Source organism: Oryctolagus cuniculus, chromosome 20 (genome assembly GCF_964237555.1).
Source record: "Oryctolagus cuniculus chromosome 20, mOryCun1.1, whole genome shotgun sequence".
In the NCBI taxonomy this organism is placed as follows: domain Eukaryota; kingdom Metazoa; phylum Chordata; class Mammalia; order Lagomorpha; family Leporidae; genus Oryctolagus; species Oryctolagus cuniculus.
In genome coordinates, this window is record NC_091451.1 from 16982349 (window position 1) to 17004197 (window position 21849).

Sequence of the window (21849 nt, forward strand, 5' to 3'; positions counted from 1 at the left end):
AGAGAGTGAAGACTTTATTTAGGGGAGAAAGAAAAGTTTGCAGGCTAAGTTGGTCTAGTGTCTTATGAATAAGATCTGGAACCATACTACTTGTAAACAGCAACTCATAACTGCCTGTTAGAAGGAGCAGAAAACTTTTTTGGGAGATTTTAACCTGACTTTGGAACAGCAGTACTATTGGTTTCTAGTGGGTAGAGAGCGGTCAAGGGTGGGCTAAAATGCCACAATGTGCAGGGCAGTTTTCACATCAAAAGGTTGTCTGGCCCAAGATGTCAGCAGTGTTGAAGCTGAGCCCTACTAGAGCATGCATTCTCTGGGTACAGTGAAGGCAGCAAATGGGCCAAACTTAACTTGTTGGGCCAAGGGAAAGGGTATGTGCAAAAAAATCTTGCTCTTTATGCATAAAGTGCAAATATACACATATAGTAGGCAGTATTATCTATGGTTTTACTGTTCCATGGAAGGAACATGATCAGGAAAAATATGACTTCTGGGGCTTCTTAAGAATGAGGGCCAGGCTGAGAGAAAGGTTGAGAAACATTGCCGAGGAGGAGGATCATCCAGTGGAGTGGTTAAAAACTCTGGCTCTGGAGTGAAACTGGATATGAATCCTGTTGCCAGCTTTATAGCCTCAGTTTTCTGTATGATGGAAATCATAGTACTTTCTTCGAACAAATGTTGTGAGATAATTAATAGAACACCAAATTAGTCATTCTCCTGAGAAGCACAAGGAGAGAAAAAGTTCTTGTTTATTGCTGTAAACATCACTCCTTAGAAAAGTATCTTGGGGAGGGGGGTGGCACTGTAACATAGACCCATAACTAATTAGGCTTCTTCCTCCTGCAGTGCTGGCATCCCATATGGGTACCAGTTTTTGTCCCAGCTGCTCCACTTCTGATGCCGCTCTCTGCCGTGGCCTGGGAAAGCAGCAGAAGATGGCCTAAATCCTTGGGCCCCCTGCACCCGTGTGGGAGACCCAGATGGAGTTTCAGGCGCCAGCTATTGTGGCCATTTGGGGTGTGAACCAGTGGATAGAAGATCTCTCTCTTTCTCTCCTTCTCTATATCTTTGCCTTTCAAATAAATAAATAAATAATTTTTTTTTTTTTTAACAAAAGAGTGTCTTGAGACACAGGTAATCATAGTAGATACATGTTGAATGAATGGCTACAGCACTCAAACAATGAGTTAGTGTAGCCAAGCTGTCTTTATGGGGAATGAGGAAATGGTTTTAAATACTCTACTTTTTTTTTTTTGGTTAGGTGTCTTTCACATTTACTTCAGTTAAATCTAATGTATGATACATTGTGTATTTTTTTTAAAGAATTATTTTATTTCTTTGAAAGAGTTACAGAGAGAGGTAGAGCCAGAAAGAAAGAGGTTTTCCATTCTGCTGGTTCACTCCCCAAATGACTGCAACGGCCAGAGCTGAGCTGATCTGAAGCCAGGAGCCAGGAGCTTCTTCCGGGTCTCCCACACAGGTGCAGGGGCTCAAGGCCTTGGGCCATCTTCCACTGCTTTCCCAGGCCATAGCAGAGAGCTGAATGGGAAGAGGAGCAGCCGGCGCCCATATGGGATGCCAGCCCTGTAGGCTGGGGCTTTAACCCACTCACCACAGTGCCAGCCCCACATTGTGTATTTTTAACTTTTGATTAATGGTAAGCATGGGTAGTACCATCTCTTTCAAGCAAATTGAGTGAGCTCAGTGCTAATATACTTCTTTTAATTAATGAATCTTACTGATTTTCATTCTTAGAATTTCAGCTTACAGTTTAACTCATGGAATTTAATGAAACAAAATATTACAATATAATTAGTGTCATTTTTGCATGTATTTGAACACATTTTTAATTAACTCTCATTGGCTTGATACTTTTATTATTTTGATTTTTAAAAAAGATTACTTATTTGAAACAGAGAAAGGCGCAGTGGCAGAGTAGCAGAGAGAGAGAGAGAGAATCTTCCATCTGTTTTACTCCACAAATGGCTACAACAGCCTGGGCTAGTCTAGGCTGCAGCCATGAACCACGAACTCTTATCTAGATCTCCCAAGTGGGTTGCAGGGGCCCAAGGACTTGAGCCATCATCTGCTGCCTCTCAGGTTCATTTGCAGGGAGCTGAATTGGAAGTGGAGTGGCCAAGACTTGAATCAGCTCTTTGATATGAAATGTGGGCATACCAAGTGGTGGCTTAACCCACTGAGCCACCTCGCCCATGCCATGTTTTGATTTTTAAGCCTTAAATTTGAACGAAGACATTGTTATTAGGGGCTTATAGAGCATACTACATCTATAAGAGTCATTTTTGTTTTATATGAGCACAAGAATGATCTCATTATTTTATATGTATTTAATAAGGCAGTCCCATTAAATGTATATTGAATTGGCATTTTGTGAGATATGGTAGCAAAAAACCTAGCCACTATTCTTCAGAACTACAAAGTCTTATTGACAGAAGTTGTTAATGAATACATAGTTTCACTTACTGTGAATCCTGAAATACTGTTCCAGTAGAATATTTCAGAAACAAATAGAATAAAGAAACAGGTCTAACTGGGTAAGGTAGACATAGGAAATAGCTTCTGGTCTGTCTATTTACAGTGTAGAAATTCAGCTTTACAGTTTATTCAGAGGTTTACTTGGACTGATTAATTAAAGAATGATTTATACACCAAACTGTCAAGTTACTAATTTACAGAAGGGGATAGTAATCTTGATAGTTCTTAGTATAGGACACTCACACTCTTTGCAGCATGGTTAAGTTTACTCAGAAACCATTTATAAATCAAAACATTATCGGTGCCTCTCAAGTTAAATTCTTACATTATAATTCAGATTTCATTTGGGAAATTTTTGGTAACAAATAGGGCCCAGTCAATGGATACCATCTGTATAACATCACAAGATAAATCTGTGTAGACTACTTTAGATGCATAAATGTGCCTTTATCTTCTTCTTTATATTTTTTGTTCTGAAATTTTAATAACAGGTTATAATTCCCAGACAAATCAGTTATTTGTTTTTTATTACCCTTTAGGTTTTTGCTGCCTCATGGCTTAGGAATAGGTACCTTAATCTCATAAAACCACTTCAGCACATAGGCTAGGCTGGATTAGTTTTGCAAAGAATTTTTGACTCACAATTCTATCTATAAAGTTTAGATTGTTGGATGTGTTTTATTTAGGCCTAACTTGTTTCTTTCATTTAAGAGTTTTCAAATTATACTGTTTTTGACCATGTTGGACTTATTTAAAAATTGTTTATTACCCCCTTGTGTTCTCTACAGTAATTCTAAGATGATCTTGGAAGCTGGGGAAAAGCTCTGCTATGAAAGTTCATCTCAGTTTTTTATTCACGTCTACCAGGTTGCTCTTGTAGAGCATTTTATCTGTAGTCCGCCATGTTCTTGTGTTACATTTGATTTATAAGGCTGGTTTCCCTGCCCTCCAATTATCAGTAAAGAAAGAATTAGAGTTTCTTACATTAATTGCTACTTGCTCCATTAACTTTTTTCTTCCAGTTTTTTTTTTTTTTTTGTTTGTTTGGGTATGTGTGTATATTTCTAACCACAGGGTTTGGTTTTTGAAATTATGATAATGTGTTGAATACCATAATAATTATTAAAGATTAAGATAAAAAGCAGCATATGGAGGTGGGCATATGTATTTATAGGATGAATAAAAAAGAGGACACTTTTATCCTAATTAAGTACAAATGGATATTTGTGACAAATAGAATTTCTTTTTTTTTTTTTAAGACTTATTTGTTTGAAAGACAGAGTTACAGAGAGAGGTAGAGACAGAGAGAGAGGTCTTACATCCGCCGGTTCACTCCCCAGATGGCTGCAATAGTCGGAGCTGAGCCAATGTGAAGCCAGGAGCTTCTTCCGGATCTCCCACGTGGGTGCAAGGGCCCAAGGAGTTGGGCCATCTTCTGCTTTCCCAGGCCGTAGCAGAGAGCTGGATTGGAAGAGGAGAAGCCGGGACTAGAACTGGTGCCCATATGGGATGCCGGCACTTCAAGCCAGGGCTTTAACCCGCTGCGCCACAGCGCCGGCCCCAACAAATAGAATTTCTAGTAACAGCATTGAAAAGGTGTTGTTAACTGAAGTGACTTACACTGAAAAGATGTGGATATGCTGTTTGTAAACCTCTGTTAGGTAACTTGTGATGACTTTTTTTTTTTGACAGGTAGAGTTAGACAGTGAGAGAGAGAGAGAAAGGTCTTCCTTCTGTTGGTTCACCCCCCAAATGGCTGCTACGGCCGGTGCTGCACCGATCCGAAGCCAGGAGCCAGGCGCTTCCTCCTGGTCTCCCATGCAGGTGCAGGGGCCCAAGGACTTGGGCCATCCTCCACTGCCCTCCCTGGCCACAGCAGAGAGCTGGACTGGAAGAGGGGCAGCTGGGACTAGAACCCGGTGCCCATATGGGATGCTGACGCCGCAAGCAGAGGGTTAACCAAGTGAGGCACGGTGCCGTCCCCCCCCTCCCCCTTTTTATAAAGATTTATTTATTTACTTGAGAGGCAGAGTTAGAGACAAAGAGGGAGAGACAGAGAGCGAGGTTTTCTGTCTGTTGGTTCACTCCCCAAATAGCCCCAGTAGCCACAGCTGAGCCCATCTGAAGCCAGGAGGCAGGCACTTCTTCTGGGTCTCTCCATGCGGGTCTGGATCTCCCATGTGAGTCAGGGGCCCAAGCACTTGGGCTATCTTCCACTACTTTCCCAGGCATATCAGAGAGCTGGATATGGAAGAAGAGCAGCCTGGACATGAAGCAGTGCCCATATGGGATGCCAGCGCTGTAGGCAGTGGCACTACCCGCTCTGCCATGGCACCGGCCCCTCATATTTGCTTTAAGCTGCCCGTCTATAGGTCCTAGTACAGTTATTTATTTGCCTAGAGAAGGACTCAGTTATATAATTATCAATTATATATTAGTGATGAAATGAATGTATTCTATTACACTGGTTCCCTTTCAGCTGATGGTATGGCATGGATTTTGACTATTAAGGAAGAACATTCTTCTAAGAATGTACATATAAAGTGTAAATATAACTATTGTTATAGAGACCTAAATATTAAATGCAATTATAAACATAAAAGATAATATCTTCTGTTGATGATTCTATTTGTATTGAAATGTTTATTATGTGGATAAAATTCAAACTTCTGCAGAAATATGGAGAGACTGAAGTTCCAGCAACTCACTTGTAAATCAGTTGCTTTTGGGGAAAATGATTTCTGAGTTTGTTACAAAGGTTCCATGCTGGCCCTCTCAAATTAATTTGGTGTCTTGTGTGGTTGGATTTATGGAATTTTGGATTTTTTTACTTTTTACTATGAGAACGTATGCCTCAATCTGAACGATGAGAGTGCTTCCCTGCATTTCCTGTGCAGCTCCTCTGAAGGGAAACATGTAACTCCCAAAGAATACCGGTAGCAGGTTCAGTCCCCGGAGCCCTCCCACCCTGCCCTGGCCTGTTGATATCAGGGCCTTTCCTAAGTCCTTTGGGGGCAGCTTGTATGTGAATAAGAGAAAACTTTTCTTTTTCACTTCTCCCCTCACTCTTAATATTGTCTAAATTTCAGGACAATATTTGATTGTTCAACACTTCTTTATCCCTTCTGCCCAGCATCCTATCTGTCCTTCAAACATGGGAAGTAGCACTGCTGTGGAACTGAATTCTTCACATTGCAGGAATTTGCTTATCCATTTATCCTTTTGTGAAAGAGCCCTAAGGCTTTTTCTGATGGGATGAGTAAGTAGGGGTATGCCCCCTCTACCTCAGAGTAGAAAAGATAAAAGCTGGGGCCAGGTAAGTGGCTGTACAGTAGAACTTTGTGAAAAATGGTTAATTCTTTTCCACATGAGTCATTTGTGCCCTGTGAGAGTAACGATAGGACTGACTGATTTTGAGGCAGATCGTGGAATTAGAAGGAAGCTGTTACAGCTATTTAGTTTTTATCTGTTGAAAAGTGCTAAGTGAAGTTAATCCAGATCTTACTGACAGATGGAACTTAAAATTTTAGGATAGGGTTAGTGTTTCTCTTTCTCTGCTTTCAAATTCTGCTAATTTTTGTTGTCATCTCCCAGACATTTTTTGGCTGTCATTTAACTTACTGTTGTCTACAAGAGATTGTCAGAGCAGACAGAACTTAGAGAAAAATTTAAGTTCAGTTTTTCTCTCCAAACATGCCAGTGTTTCTTTCTATCATAGCTTACTAGAAGCACCGTTTTCTTACCTTGGTAGATAACTGTCTTTGAAAATCCTGAAGTACAAAATGAGAAATATGCGCTTAGAAGATAATAATTTGGGTAACTTCAGTTTTTTTTTTTTTTTTTTTTTTTTTTTAAGATTTATTTATTTGCGAGAGCGAGGTCTTCCATTGCTGGTTAACTCCCCAAATGGTCCCAATGGCCAATGCTTGGCCTGGCCAAAGCCAGGAGCCAGGAGCTTCATCCAGGTCTCCCACAGGGGTGACAGGGGCTGAAGCATTTGGACCATCCTCCACTGCTTTCCTAGGCTATTAGCAGGAATCTGGATCAAAAGTGGAGAAGCCTGAACACGAACTGGCACCCATATGGGATGCTGGCTTTGCAGGCTGCAGCTTAACCCACTATGCCACAGTTCTGGCCCCTTATGTTTTCAGTTTGGGAACAAAAGTGTTACTCCAGCTTTTTCTAATAACTGGATATTAAATTTTAGTATATCACAAGGCCACAAACTACAGTCTATAAATTTATGGCATACCTCTGAAATGTGGGTGTGTCTTAGGCCTTGCAGCAGTTTTTTTTTTGTTTAAAATAGTGTGTTTTTGCAGTTAATGGTGTCTTAAATTGCATAAAAAATGGGGTTATGATGGCTTTTTCTTTTTTTTTCTTTTTTTTTTTTTTTTACAGGCAGAGGCAGAGTGGACAGTGAGAGAGAGAGAGAGAGACAGAGAGAAAGGTCTTCCTTTTGCCGTTGGTTCACCCTCCAATGGCCGCCGTGGCCAGCGCTGCGGCAGGCGCATTGCGCTGATCCGAAGCCAGGAGCAGGTGCTTCTCCTGGTCTCCCATGTAGGTACAGGGCCCAAGGACTTGGGCCATCCTCCACTGCACTCCCGGGCCACAGCAGAGAGCTGGCCTGGAAGAGGGGCACTGGGACAGAATCTGGCACCCCAACTGGGACTAGAACCCAGTGTGCCAGTGCCGCAGGCGGAGGATTAGCCTATTGAGCCGCGGCGCCCGCCTCAAATATTTGTTTTTTCTTCCTCGGTAAATAATTCTTTTATCTTGAATTTGGATGTTGAATTTTCCCCAAGCTTCTCTCTTTCCGTGCTTAATCAAGTGCTTTTTTTCTAGCAGGTGACACAGCAGTTGTCTTTTCCTAAGGGCCAGCACTGCTCATGTGGCCATCTTCCCTTTTTCCAGTTGAGCTGGTTGCTGTAGGGCTCCTCTGCTTCTCCCAAGACCTGCCTCTCTACCTTCTCTGAGTTGCAGCCACTCCCTCATTTTGCAGCAACTTAACAATACTTCTTAGGAAAAGTTCCACAGAAACTCCTGTCAGTGAGTACTCACATGCTCCTCTGAGAGAGAACTACCAGTTTAGCTGAGTGTAGACTTTCGAAGACTTGACTTCTGTTTTTGACAGCCTCCACTACTGCTGTCCTGTTTCTCATACTCTGCATAAGGCGCGAGTTCTCCCTGGAAGCCTTTAGGATCTCTGTCACTGATATTCTGAACATTTTTAAGCAATGTTCCTTGGTATGCATTTTCTTTGGTTTCCTCCTCCTTTTCCTCCCCCTTTCTCTTCCTCCTGCCCCTTCCCCTTCTCTTCTCCCTTCCCCTTCTTCACCTCCTCCATCTTTCTTTAAATATTTATTTATTTATTGGAGAGGTAGAGTTACAGACAGAGAGAGGGAGAGACAGAGAGAAAGGTCTTCCTTCTGCTGGTTCACTCCCCAAATGGCTGCAACGGCTTGAGTTGGGCCAATCCAAAGCCAAGAGCCAGGAGCTTCTTCCGGGTCTCCTACATGGGTGCAGGGGTCCAAGTACTTGGACCATCTTCCACTGCTTTCCCAGGCGATAGCAGAGAGCTGGATCGGGAGAGGAGCAGCTGGGATATGAACCGGCACCCGTAAGGGATGCCAGCACTGCAGGTGGAGAGGCGTAGCCCACTATGCCACAGCGCTGGCTTCCTTCCTTCCTTCCTTCCTTCCTTCCTTCCTTCCTTCCTTCCTTCCTTCCTTCCTTTTTTTTTTTTTTTAAAGATTTATTTGTTTGAAAAATACAGTGTCAGAAACAGAAAGAGAATGAGAGAGGGAAGGAGGTAGGGAGAGAGAGACAGATTTCTTCCATTTGCTGGTTCACTCCCCAAATGCTTCATCAGCTGGGGCTGGGCCAGCATGTAGCCAGAAGCCAGAAACTCCATCTGCATCTCCTACATGGGTGGCAGGAACCTTCGTACTTGGGCTGTCCTCTGCTGCTTTCCCTGGTGCATTAGCAGGGAGCCAGATCAGAAGGGGAGCAGCCCAGCCTTCAAGTGGGGATGCTGGCATTGTGAGCAGTGGCACGGCCTGCTGCAGCACAGTGCCACTCCCCCGTGTGGGTTTTGTTGGCTTCCTTGTATTTAGTACTTGGGGTGCTTTCCTTCTGGAGTCTGGTATCTTTTCAGTGCAGTACTTTGTTGCTTAGAATTCCTTTGGTGGTTTCTTTTCCTGTCGTCTGTCTTTATAAAACTCACATCAAATGCTGGTCTCCTTCAGTTGGTCTTCTAAATGCTTTATCACTTCTCGTCTTTTTTCTACTTCGTGGCTTTTTTTTTTTTTTTTTTTTTTTTTGACAGTGGACAGTGAGGGAGAGAGACAGAGAGAAAGGTCTTCCTTTTGCTGTTGGTTCACCCTCCAATGGCCGCTGTGGCCGGTGCGCTGAGGCTGGCACATTGCACTGATCCGAAGGCAGGAGCCAGGTGCTTATCCTGGTCTCCCATGGGGTGCAGGGCCCAAGGACTTGGACCACCCTCCACTGCACTCCCAGGCCACAGCAGAGAGCTGGCCTGGAAGAGGGGCAACTGGGACAGAATCCTGGCGCCCTGACCGGGACTAGAACCCGGTGTGCCGGCGCCGCAAGGCGGAGGATTAGCCTGTTGAGCCGCGGCACCGGCAGCTTTATCTTTCAAATCTTGTCCTGTATTATTTTATTTTGGCTATGACATTCATACTTTCCAAGTCCTCTTTTTTGTTCCTTGCATCTTGTAGTTCCTTGAATGCAATAGCTCATCTCTGAGAATTTTAGAATTTCCTCTCTCTCCCACCCCTCTGATTTAGGTGTCTTTCCTCTGTGTGTGACTTTATTTTTTAAAGAAAGTTTGATTTACTGCCTGTCAATTCCTGGGGGGGGGGGGGGGGAAGCTTTCCTCAGAGGTCTCTTAGTCCCTAACTGGCTGTTCAGATTCAAGAGAGCAGAAGTAAATATCTATGAGAGGCTTATAATGTAGTGGGTGCTTCCCTCAGAAGTGAGTCGGATGGGGAGCCAGTCATTTCACTGATGCACCCTCAGTGTGAATGTCCAGAGGTCCTTTCTCTTGAACTTACTCAGTGTTGTCTCCTGTGTCCTCCTGGGAAGTGCCTGAGCTCCAGCATTCCTGGAGTCCGTGGAGGAACACGCGATAGGCAAGGCTTCATTAGATTTGAGCAGGTGGGGCCCCTGGTCTGGGCCCAGTATTATATGGAAGCCCATGCTTTGAAGTGCTTCCTTTCGGAGGATTCTCAATTCCCCCCCCCCAGGATTTTCTAGAAATAGTCCCCCTAGGACTGATAGGAGCATTGGTGTTGTCCAGGTAAGGCGCCCCCAACCTAGACCAAGTCCTGTGTGAACCTAGGCACTGTTTTTCCCTGTAGGGTCCTCTCTGACCCTCTCCCCACCCTCGCATGTGAGTGGTTCACCAGGAGCTCTAGGGTTCATATTTATGGAGTCTTCCTGGGGCTTGGGGCCTGGGCCCTAGTTCCAGGAGGATGACTTAGCAAGCAGATAAATCCTGGTGGCCAGCACTGTATTTTTATCATTAAGATCACATGAGGTTGGATTTCCAGAGTAGAGCTAACAGGCTGACTTTATGTGGCTCAGATTGTTCAGATAGACAAAGACCCTGTATAAAAAATTTTCCAGCCCCCTGCACCCTTAGGACAACTCTGGCTGTAAGGCCCACTGTCGAGAGTTCAGACCTTTATGTTGTTTCCTCTTTCTTACCTGCTTCTTGCTTACTCTGTCTAATTAGCCTGATACCCTGAGCTCCAAACTGTTAACTTCCCATCTTATGATCAGATGGAAGGATATAGTAGCTTGGAAGAAATGGTAAAAATGGAGATGGGTGAGTCCAGCCACTCCATGTACAAACTGGCAGCCAGTCCCGTGTTCTCAGCCCTACCCTTTGTGTGCGGCATCTAATGCCTCCAGTTACTGGACCTTGTTGGGGAGCTGGCTCCCTGCCCTCACCCACTTCCTGCAAAGCCCATCATCACACTGCCTCTGTCTGTCAGCTTCCAAATGTTTCTGGCATTTTCTTCCCCATTTTCTCCTTTCTCATTTTCTTTTTCCTTGTGGTTTGTAACTCAGTCCTTTTGTTCCTTCCAAGTTTTATGTCTGGCTCACTCATCATGGGCTTTTTCTGCACCACTGCCCGCCTCATCCCTGGTCCCTACAACAGACTGTTCATCTCTTCCCATACCTCCTTTCCATGTCCTGCCTCTGCTCGTGTCCAGAATTCTGCAGGTTCTCCTTTGCTCTCCAGTGTGTGGTTGGTACTGAGGGTGGCCCAGAGTTCTATCTCTCAGACTTAGGATTTAAGGAGGTAGTGTAGAGAAATGTTAACTTCTGAGCATCTCCTTGTAAATTGGAAAGACTGACTAAAATGTTTATTTCTTAATTTTCAAATTTTCTTTTATTTCCTGTGGTTCTCTTATAATTTATTTTTCTAGGGTGACAGTGAGACACAATCTTCCTTTATTGTACTCACAGGCCTTCTGTTTCTAGTTGCTAGTCAGTTGTCTGTTAGGAGACTCAAATTAAGGCCATTGAAGTGTGTGTATATATATATGTGTGTATATATATATATTTTAATTTTATTTTACTGTGATTTCTGTGTAATCAATTGAAATTTTCCACAATAATTCCAAACCATTGTTTTCTAGTGTAAACTGGTAAATTTTCTCACTGAAAGCTGACAACAAAAACATAGTGATTATCTAAAATTACAGCTTCTTGTAAAAAGCAGATAGCTACTTTTACCTAAAAACTTGTAAAATTGCATTTAAGAATTAATTACAATTATTTTGCTTGGAGAGTAAGCAAGATAATCTATTTTCAGAATTTTATTTCCAGTGACACTGTTGCATATTCCTTGGTTTTGGGGGCATTTGTTGTGAAAGAACAGTTACTGGCCTGTGTTTGCTGGTAGATATGCCTTTGTGGCTGAATGACACTGGGTTGTGTTGGAGATTTTAGGCTCGTACTTTGTATAGGTGAGGAAGCGCTTTTTATTTATGTTCATTTTATTTGAAAGGCAGAGTGAGAGACGGAGCTCTTCATCTTCTGCTTCACTCCCCAGATCACTGCAGCTTCCAGGGCTGGCACAGCCTGAAACCAGAGCCAGGGACTTGATCTGGGTGTTTTCTGTTGGCGGCAGGTACCCAAGTCCTTGGGCATCATCTCCTAGTGTGTACATTATTAGCAGGAACCTGGGTTGGAAGTGGAGTAGCTAGGACTCTGTCCAGGCACTCTGATATAGGATGTGGGCATCCCAAACAGTGTCTTAACTGCACCAAGTGCACTGCTCTTTACTGTCTTTCCCTCTCTCTCTCTCTCTCTCTCTCTCTCTCTCTTTAAAGAACAGGCTACTTATCTCTTAGTGCTTCAGTTTGTTCTTCTGTAAAGTAGGTGAGAATAATGATGGTGTGATAGTGAAGGCTAAATGAATTGATATACAAAAACATTTAGAAATGTGTACAGTACATGAAGCTACCACATTATTAGATGTTAGTTGACACGAAGTATTAGATTTGGCATGAAGTATTAGATTTTGCTGATAACCCTTGGAAACATAGACTGCAAAGGGTGGAGAACAGCTACAGGTATGTAAAGGAAGCAGTCTGTAGCAACAGTGTACCTCCAGCTCTTGAGTCAGCAGTGCAGGAAGTAGGAAAACCGTGAATCCAACACAAAGTGTAGACAATGAACTTATGACTTTGATTTTTGCACAAGGAAATAAGCATCCTATCAGAGATTGTGTTTCTACCATGCAGAGTGCAAGCCCCAGGGGAGAATTAATCGCTTGAGTTTTTGGAATGAATTATATGGTTACTTGATGATTTGGATACTTCTAGTGTGACTGTTTCTGTGATTCCAAGTAGAGTTTTCAAAAGTCATATTAGAAATATATGTGGTATATTAAATAGCTTGAACTTACCATTCTTGGATGATGTATGTTAAAGATAAACTGTCAGCTGGTGCCGTGGCTCAACAGGTTAATCCTCCGCCTTGCGGCACCGGCACACCGGGTTCTAGTCCCGCTCGGGGTGCCGGATTCTGTCCTGCTCGCTCCTCTTCCTGTCCAGCTCTCTGCTGTGGCCCAGGAAGGCAGTAGAGGATGGCCCAAGTGCTTGGGCCCTGCACCCCATGTGAGACCAGGAGAAGGACCTGGCTCCTGCCATCGGATCAGCGCGGTGCGTTGGCCGCAACAGCCATTGGGGGGTGAATCAATGGAAAAGGCAGACCTTTCTCTCTGTCTCTCTCTCTCACTCTCCACTCTGCCTGTCAAAAAAAAAAAAAAAAAAAAAAAAAGATAAACTGTCACAATTTTGTACTAAATCCCAGTGTAAGTAGCTATCTCCCGATGTTTGATTTTCTTTTTTCACTGAAGAGAAGAAAAAGTGAAATCCACCATTTAAAAAAGCGTGGTATAAAATGCTTAATATAAAATTTACCATCTTGATCATTTTAAAACATGGTGTAGTCCTCCCTTATGTCTGGTTTCACTTTTGGAGCTTCAGTGGCCAACTGTGGTATGAAAATATTAAATGGAAAAATCTAGAAATGAGAAGTTTTAAATCTCGCACTTTCCTGAGTAGGGTGATGAAATCTTGTGCCTTGTGCCTTCCCATTCTGTCCTGACTGGGACTTCAATGATTCCTTTGTCCATTGTGTCCAAGCTGTATATGCTACCCCCCGTTAGTCAGTAGCCCTTTGAGTTACCAGCTGGCACTGTATTATAGTGTGTCGCATAGTGTTTGGCATTCTCTGCTCTCAGGCATCCACTGAGGGTCTCAGAAAGTATCCTTGTGGTTAGGGGGAACTACTGCACTATTCAGAAATGGTCAGTATATTCACATTGATGGCAGCAGATCTCTGGAAGTTTTTCTTCTTGCAAAACTGAAACTGCTGTTTTCTTCCTCCCTGAGTAACCACTGCTCTACTTTCTGTTTCTGTGAATCTTACAGTTTTAGATATGTGGCAGCAGCTGACTCATATAAATGTATATGCATACACACATAAATGTTTATAATAATAACAGTTTTAATGCGTCTTCTAGTTTATAACTTGTCTCTTAATTTGCAGTGTTTCTTAGTGACCAAAAGTTCTTAATTTAAAAAAAAATAAAATTTATTTTCATTTTGCTTTGAAAGAGAGAGAGAGAGATCTTCCATTTGCTGTTAACTCTCCAAATGCCTGTAACAGCCAGCGTTGGGCCAGGCAGAAGTCAGGAGCCCATCACTTCACTCTGATTTCCCACATGGGTGGCAGTGACTCAAGTACTTAAGCCGTCACCTACTACCTGTTAGAAGGAAGCTGAGTAGCTGGGACTGAAACCAGGCACTCCAATGTAGGATGTAGACATTGCATATGAGAGTGTAACGGCTGTAAGCAAATACCTGCCCCAGGAGTTCTTAATCTAATTTCATTAGTCCATTTTATAGTGTGGACTGCAAGAGTCATACTTAAGAAATCTTCTGACTCCTAAGGGCATAAACACATTCTTTTAAATTTTAAACATTTCCTTAAAGTTTTTCTCTGTAAGGTTTTTTAAATACATTTGTCAGATTAAGAAATTAAAATGTGAACCTTAAATTGCATAGTTCAGGGGTTGATGGCTTAACAAGAAGTTAAATCACTGCTTGGGACATTCTAACTCCATATCTTAGTGCCTGAGTTTCAGTCCTGTCTCCCAATCTAATTCCAGCTTCTTATTTCTGTGCACCCAGGGAGGCAGCAGGTCATGGCTCAAGTACTTGGATCCCTGACACCTATGTGGGAGATCCAGATTGAGTTCTGGACTGTAGGCTTTGGCCTGGTCCAGCCCTGGTTGTTGGTGGCATTTGGGGAGTGAGCTAGCAGGTGGGAGAGTCTCTCTCTCTCTCTCCTTCCCCCTCTGCCTTTCAAATAAAATAAGAAGAACACACATAGTTCCCATAACAGCAGATATTCAGAGTATCTTGCATTAATGATCATATTTAAAGAGCTTGGTTTAAAAATATTGGTGGGGGGCACAGCCTTGACCTCAGTTGTGAGTGAGTGATATTTGCCATTCTGTTAACCTTTAAGTTATAGACTACTGATTTCTGGCTGAACTGGTTTGAAAATCATAGTATTGATTACACAATAACTGAATCTCAAAAAATTTAAGTCAGTTAATCACAGAATATATGCAGTGTGTCTGCTTCAGTTCTATAGCCTTTTAAATTTTATAATCTTTAGGTATGTAAGATGTACCACTAATACAAATACAGGTGCTTTAAGATGTATAAGGAAAGCTGCAGGAGCCTGTGATGACTCTGCAGGCCTGATCTCAGGCTTCCAGTGCTGTGACCTTGACAGTTTAATGAGGGCCTTGTTTCTCCACTGTATCACATCACCTGCTCTGCCAACTCGGATCTTTGCTGTCTACTGTTTGTGTTACCCTAGGAAAGAAGTGAAGCCAGCCTTTTTATCTAAGCAATTTGCACCAAACATAGACTGTCACATGATGATAAAACAGATTAGCTCTTGTTACCAAGGGACTGTTAGTGTGCATGATTGCATCAACATTAATTTAAGATAACATCCACAATAAAAGACAGGTATTATAACTTAAGAAGATGAAGTGTCCCTTTGGAAATACTAGTACTTTTTAAACTATTGCTTGTTATAGAACATATTTAATACAATTCAGTAATTGTGGCCGGCGCTGTGGCTCACTTGGCTAATCCTCCGCCTGCGGCGCTGGCACCCCAGGTTCTAGTCTCAGTTGGGGCACCGGATTCTGTCCCAGTTGCTCCTCTTCCAGTCCAGCTCTCTGCTGTGGCCCGGGAGGGCAGGGGAGGATGGCCCAAGTGCTTGGGCCCTGCACCCACAAGGGAGACCAGGAAGAAGCACCTGGCTCCTGGCTTCGGGTCAGTGCAGCGCTGGCCGTAGTGGCCATTTGGTGGTGGTGGGGGGTGGTGAACCAACGAAAAGAAGACCTTTCTCTCTGTCTCTCCCTCTGTCTCTGTCTAACTCTGCCTGTCAAAAAAAAAAAAAAAGTAATTGTTGGAAATTTCAAAATATAAGTTTCAGTTTAGATAGGTGGTTGACTAGGATACAGAATTACAGTTTTACATTAAGAAAGCAGTTATTTTTAAAAAATTATTTTTCCTCAAAGAAAAACTTGTTTCCCATAAGGTGCTGCTTGTTGCTAATCAGAACTCTGAATATCTCTGAAACTCTTCGATACGTTGATACATCTGAATTAAATAAAATATAAAAATAAACAGTAAATGTCACATGTTTTGCCCATTTGGGATATAATCGATAAAACTGAAGAATAGATGGTCTAAGTAGTTTCCAGCTTCTTGGTGTTTGTTTTTAGGGGACCTCTGAAATTCTGTAGAAGCAGACCCCATTTAAAATTTTCTTATAATGTTGGTGGATCATAATTACAGTGGGGGGCTTATGGTCTGTTATGATCTGATGCTTATATTGTCAGCTGCGCTGGAGGCAGCTAAGAGCCCAGTGGAGCAGAGAAACATTTAAGCAGACTCACCAGTGAGCCGTGTGTCTGTGTACTCTTACCTGCTTTGGGAAAAGTGAAACTATACTGCACAGCTGTCCTCTGTCCCCTAGAAACCATACTGATCAGGCTTATGCATTTAAACCATGTAGTGTAAAATAAATGGGTGACTTTTGTGATTTGGGTAGAAAATAGAAGGTTTACTCATCTGACATTGGTTTCAGGATATAGTGATCATTTAAATTTTCATTTTGTTTTCAGTTTTTTCTATGTTCTGTGTACTTAAAATATAAATCTGGTACATTTCAGTGTGTTTCTTGACACTCGGTCATCCACAGTTTTTAGCAATATAATATTAGGGGGACACAGTTTATTTAGATGTGTTTTTAGTATTCCTAATCTTTGATGTTTTTTATAGAGTTAAAGAACTATAGACCATTGAAAGTACTGTAACACTCTAAATGATAATGTTGAGGTTGCCATCCTCTCTTTTCACTTAATTAATGCAATCATTATTTTAACTTAATGAACTTTGGTGAATTATGATGGAAATGTGTATCATTTTTCTTTTTCTTTTTTAAATTTATTTGGCAGGTAGAGTTATAGACAGTGAGAGAGACAGACAGAGAGAAAGGTCTTCCTTCTGTTGGTTCACCCCCCAAATGGCCACCACAGCCAGCGCTGTGCCGATCCAAAGCCAGGAGCCAGGTGCTTCTTCCTGGTCTCCCATGGAGGTGCAGGGGCCTAAGCACTTGGGCCATCCTCCACTGCCCTCCCGGGCCACAGCAGAGAACTGGACTGGAAGAGGAGCAACTGGGACTAGAACCTAGTGCCCATATGGGATGCTGACGCCACAGGTGGAAGGTTAACCAAGTGAGCCACGGTGCTGGCCTGTGTATCATTTTTCATTAACATTTTACATTTGAAAATGGAATTGGTAGTGTGGCATACAGTAAAATGCAAATTGTAGTAGGAATAAGAAACCTCGCTTACTATTGTTCGGGTGTTTTATTAAGATAGGTGATCTTGTCGGAGTTGGCGAATTCAAAAGGCTTCCATAGCCTTGGCAACTCATGACAAGAGCCTAGGGTGATTACTGACGCCATAAACAAGAGTGTCAATTTTTTAGTCAACAACAGGAGTCACTGTGCACTTACTCCTCATGCAGTACTTTACACTTTGTGTTTCTGTGTGGGTGCAAACTGTTGAAATCTTTACTTTTTTTTTTTTTTTTTTTTTTTTTGGACAGGCAGAGTGGACAGTGAGAGAGAGAGACAGAGAGAAAGGTCTTCCTTTTCCGTTGGTTCACCCTCCAGTGGCCGCTGCTGCCAGCACGCTGCGGCCGGTGCACTGCGCTGATCCGATGGCAGGAGCCAGGTGCTTATCCTGGTCTCCTATGGGGTGCAGGGCCCAATACTTGGGCCATCCTCCACTGCACTCCCGGGCCACAGCAGAGAGCTGGCCTGGAAGGGGGGCAACCGGGACAGAATCCGGCGCCCTGACCGGGACTAGAACCCGGTGTGCCGGTGCTGCTAGGCGGAGGATTAGCCTAGTGAGCCGTGGCGCCGGCCGAAATCTTTACTTAATATATACTAAATTGATCTTCTGTATATAAAGATAATTGAAAATGAATCTTGATGTGAATGGAAAGGGAGAGGGAGCAGGAGATGGTAGGGTTGCGGGTGGGAAGGAAGTTATGGGGGGGAAAGCCACTGTAATCCATAAGCTATACTTCAGAAATATATATTTATTAAATAAAAGTTAAAAAAAAAGATAGGTGATCTTGGTTATGTCATTCAAATTAAATAGGTTTCATTTCTTTTCTGGAAATGAGCTTGTTGAACTCAGTGGTCTCTAAGAATTATAGTTCTGGAGCCACCTCGCGGTTCAGCAGGTTAAAGCCCCGGCTGGCATCATTGGCATCCCATATGGGTACTGTTTCAAGTCCTGGCTGTTCCACTTCTGATCGTCTCCCTGCTAATGCTCCTGGGAAAGCAGTGGAAGATGGATCAAGTGCTTGGGCCCCTGCACCCATGTAGGAGACCTGGAAGAAACTCCTGGCTTCTGGCTTTGGATCAGCTCAGCAGCTCTGGCCGTTGCCACCATATGGGGAGAGAACCAGCAGATGGAAGACCTCTCAGTCTTTACCTCTCTCTCTAATGCTGTCTTTCAAATAAATAAAATAAATCGTTCTCCCTCCCCCCCAAAAAAGTTTTTTTTTTTAAGATTTATTTATCTGAAAGATAAATAGAAGATTTATTTATCTGAAAGGCAGTGTTACAGAGAAGGCAGAACAAGGAGAGAGAGAGGAGAGAGAGAGAGAAAGAAAAGTCTTCCGTCCACTAGTTTACTCCCCAAGTGGCTGCAAGGACTGGAGCTGAATCAGTTGGAAGCCAGGAGCTTCTTTTGAGTCTCCTACATGGGTCCAGGGGCCCAAGCACTTGGGCCATCCTCCACGGCTTTCCCAGGCACATTCACAGGGAGCTGGATTGTAAGTGGAGCAGCTGGGACTCAAACCAGTGTTCATATGGGATGCTGGTGCTATGAGCCGGGGCTTTACCCCATTGTGCCACAGTGCCAGAGCCAAGTACTATAGTTCTTATGTGAGCATTTCACATGGAAACCAGCATCACACAGGATTTTTGGTAAATTCTGTAAGTGATGTGTATGATTGTATGTGTCAAACAATTCAAGTGTGCGTGTGTGAGGGAGTCCAGAAAAGGTTGTTTATGGCACTTTAGTTTTTGTAATGATTGTTAGATTGATCACTTATTAAACATCTAAGAGCTTTGAACTCAGCTCTTTCCAAAAGTAACATTTAAAGCTGATCGGAAGAGGAGCAGCCGGGACTTGAACCGGCGCCCATATGGCATACTGGCGCTTCAGGCCAGGGCTTTAACCCACTGAGCCACAGTGCCAGCCCCGAAAATGTTTTATTCTTAAAAGAGCACATGTTTTTATTCTTAATATGTTTATTTTATTTATCTTATTTATTTGTTTTATTTATTTATTTTTATTTTATTATTACAATGTTTTATTCTTAAAAGAGCACATAAATAGAGATTCTAGTTGGTTCATGAACTTGATTTATTCAGATAGAGTGTAATGTGATATTTTAGCTTGCCAGTTATATTATAAGCTTTTTGTCATGGACTGTAAGCCAGCGCTATCCAGCAGAAATGTAACGCAGGTCACACAGGTAATTAAAAAAAATTTAGTACCCACATTAAGTAAAAAGAAACAGATGAAATTGCTCTCAGTGATGTTTTCTGTTAGCTCAGTGTAGTCTAAATATTGTCTCAACGCATAATCCACATAAAACGAAGATGTTTTACTCTTTTATGCTGCTGCTTTGAAATCCAGTGTGTTTTTTTTAATTCTCAGTGCACATTTCAAGCTAACCACATTTCAAGGGCTGAGTATTCACATATGATTGGGACTTTTGTATTGAGCAGTTCAGGCTTAAACATTTTTTTAAGAGATTTATTTCATGTATTTGAAAGGCAGAGTTACAGAGAGAGAGATCTTCTATCTGCTGATTCACTCCCCAAATGGCCACAGTGGCTGGGGCTGGGCCAGGCCGAAGCCAGAAGCCACACGCATTATCTGGATCTCCCACATGGGTGCAGGGGCCTAAGCACTTGGATCGTCCTCCACTGCTTTCCCAGATGCATTAGCAGGAAGCTGGATCAGAAATGGAGCAGCTGGGACTTGAACCAGTGCTTATCTGGGACTGTGGCATTGCAGGCAGTGGTTTACAACGCCAACCCCGAGTCTTAAACTTTGCAACTTAGCACTAGTAATATAGTTGTTACTTTGTATATGAACACATGTTTATAATTTTAAAAACATTTCTGTAATTGAATAGAATTTAGAATATTAAAATTGTATATTTTTATTTTGTTTTTCCTAAAGGCCCTTCCTTCTTCCATGATCATAGTAGCAGTTTATTGTCCTGTGATAGCTGCTGTTTTCATTGTTCTGAAGATGGTCAACTATCGACTACACAGAGCACTTGATGCTGGAGAAATTGTAGACAGGAGTGCAAATGAGTTCACAGATCAGCGAGCCAAAGCTGAACAAGGCAACTGTTCAACCAGGAGAAAAGACAGCAATGGACCCAGGTAAGGCAGCCTGTGCCACTCAGTGTGTATGCTGTAGATAATGGTATTTGTATAGTGATACGTTTATAGTGTTGTTCTCTTTATAAGATATTACAAGTACAGATTGTAGTGTTAAAACAGGACAAAGCTGATTGGTATGTTTGGGGGATTAAATCAATATTCTTGGCCTCATTACTGAGCAAGTTAGACAATATGCTGTGGTGTGATAGTTTTGTCAAAGACCAAAACCAAAGAAAAATAGTGTAAGGAAATAATTACGACTGACAAATCGTACATTTAAAAAATGTACACGTATATAGAAAATGTAGATTTATCTTAAGCAAATTATGATATTTTACTTGACATCTGTAATCTGTGGTTTTAATCTTCCATGATTATCTTTAAGGCTTATATTCTTTACTCAGAAAGTTACTATTCCTTACTGTGTCTTCACAAAAATGACTTCCTCAGGTTCACATGGGTAGATCTTGCCTCCTCCTAGAGGCTTTCTCTTCCTGCCCAAGCTGAAGTATCCTTCTGTTGCTCACTCACATTGTATCGCGTTGCCCTGGCTCAACTCACCTTCTCTTTTGGAGAGGCATTTGCTTTATTCATAGTAATTTACTATAACCCTAGAGAAGTAATTAGGTAGTACTCCTGTAAATCTTAAAGTGTTTTCTGGGTGAACACTTAAACACACATTAGCTCAATTCAGACCTTAGAACAGTTCTATGAGATAGATGCTGTTGTTACTCTTGACTTACAAGTGTGGAAACCAAGGTGAGAAAGATACCAGAATGTCATGTTCCCACTCAGAATAATATAAAATAGTTCAGGGGTCAGGGCATTAAATAATAAAATACCTTTCAGTGCTTTAAAAGCCTTGTTTATCCCTTTTCAGTTACATTTTTCTTTATTTTTAGCATGATTATCCTATATGTTTGTTTAACAGATATTTTACCTAGGTTACAATATTGTTCATTGCACTAATCTATATGGAATTATCTTACTTGATCATTTATTGCATTTACGAACTTTTTGAGGGCTGGGGCCTCGTTTTTCTATTTTTTTTCTTTTAAGATTTTTATTTATTTATTTGAAAGTCAGAGTTACACACAGAAGGAGAGTCAGAGAGAGAGCTGTCTTCCATCTGCTGGTTCACTCCCCAATTGGCTGCAACAGCCGGAGCTGCGCTGACCGAAGCCAGGAGCCTCCCCTGAGTCTTCCATGCAAGTATAGGGGCCCAAGGACTTGGGCCATCTTCTGCTGCTTTCCCAGGCCACAGCAGAGAGCTGGATTGGAAGTGGAGCAGCTGGGACTCTAAATGGCACCCATATGGGATGCTGGCACTGCAGATGGTGACTTTACCAACTACACCACAGTGGCAGTACCATGGGCCCTTGTTTTTCTTATGAATTATTATATTCCCAGGTCCTGACTAAGCATCTAGTGTTTGAAGATACTCAGCAAATATTTGAAGTAGTAAAATCACTTTTTCTGTGTTATATTTTTATTAACCACAATATTCCATTTTGTGTATTTATCATGAATTAACTATCCTATTTTTAGTTATTTCAGTTATTTTCAAATTTCAAGTTAAATATTAGAAAGATCACTGAGACACTTAAAAATTATTTGTCCTTACTCATTGGGAAGACAGAGAGAGACAGAGACATCTCCCGTTCTTGGTTCACTCTCCAAATTCCTGCAACAGCTACAGCTACACCAGACTGAAACCAGGAGCCGGGT

General features: G+C 42.2%; 1 protein-coding gene across 10 annotated transcripts in view; it reads left to right on the forward strand.

Annotated features, from left to right (window-relative positions):
• PCNX1 (pecanex 1) overlaps positions 1-21849 on the forward strand; it is a 188341-nt gene that overhangs the window by 19687 nt on the left and 146805 nt on the right. For all 10 annotated transcript variants that reach the window (XR_007911684.2, XM_051826049.2, XM_051826054.2 and 7 more), the window contains exon 2: positions 19913-20121. Coding sequence is in view for 9 of the 10 variants with exons in the window: in XM_051826049.2 (XP_051682009.2) it covers positions 19913-20121 (209 nt within the window). In the remaining variant the exon portion in view is untranslated. The remainder of the gene's footprint in view (positions 1-19912; positions 20122-21849) is intronic.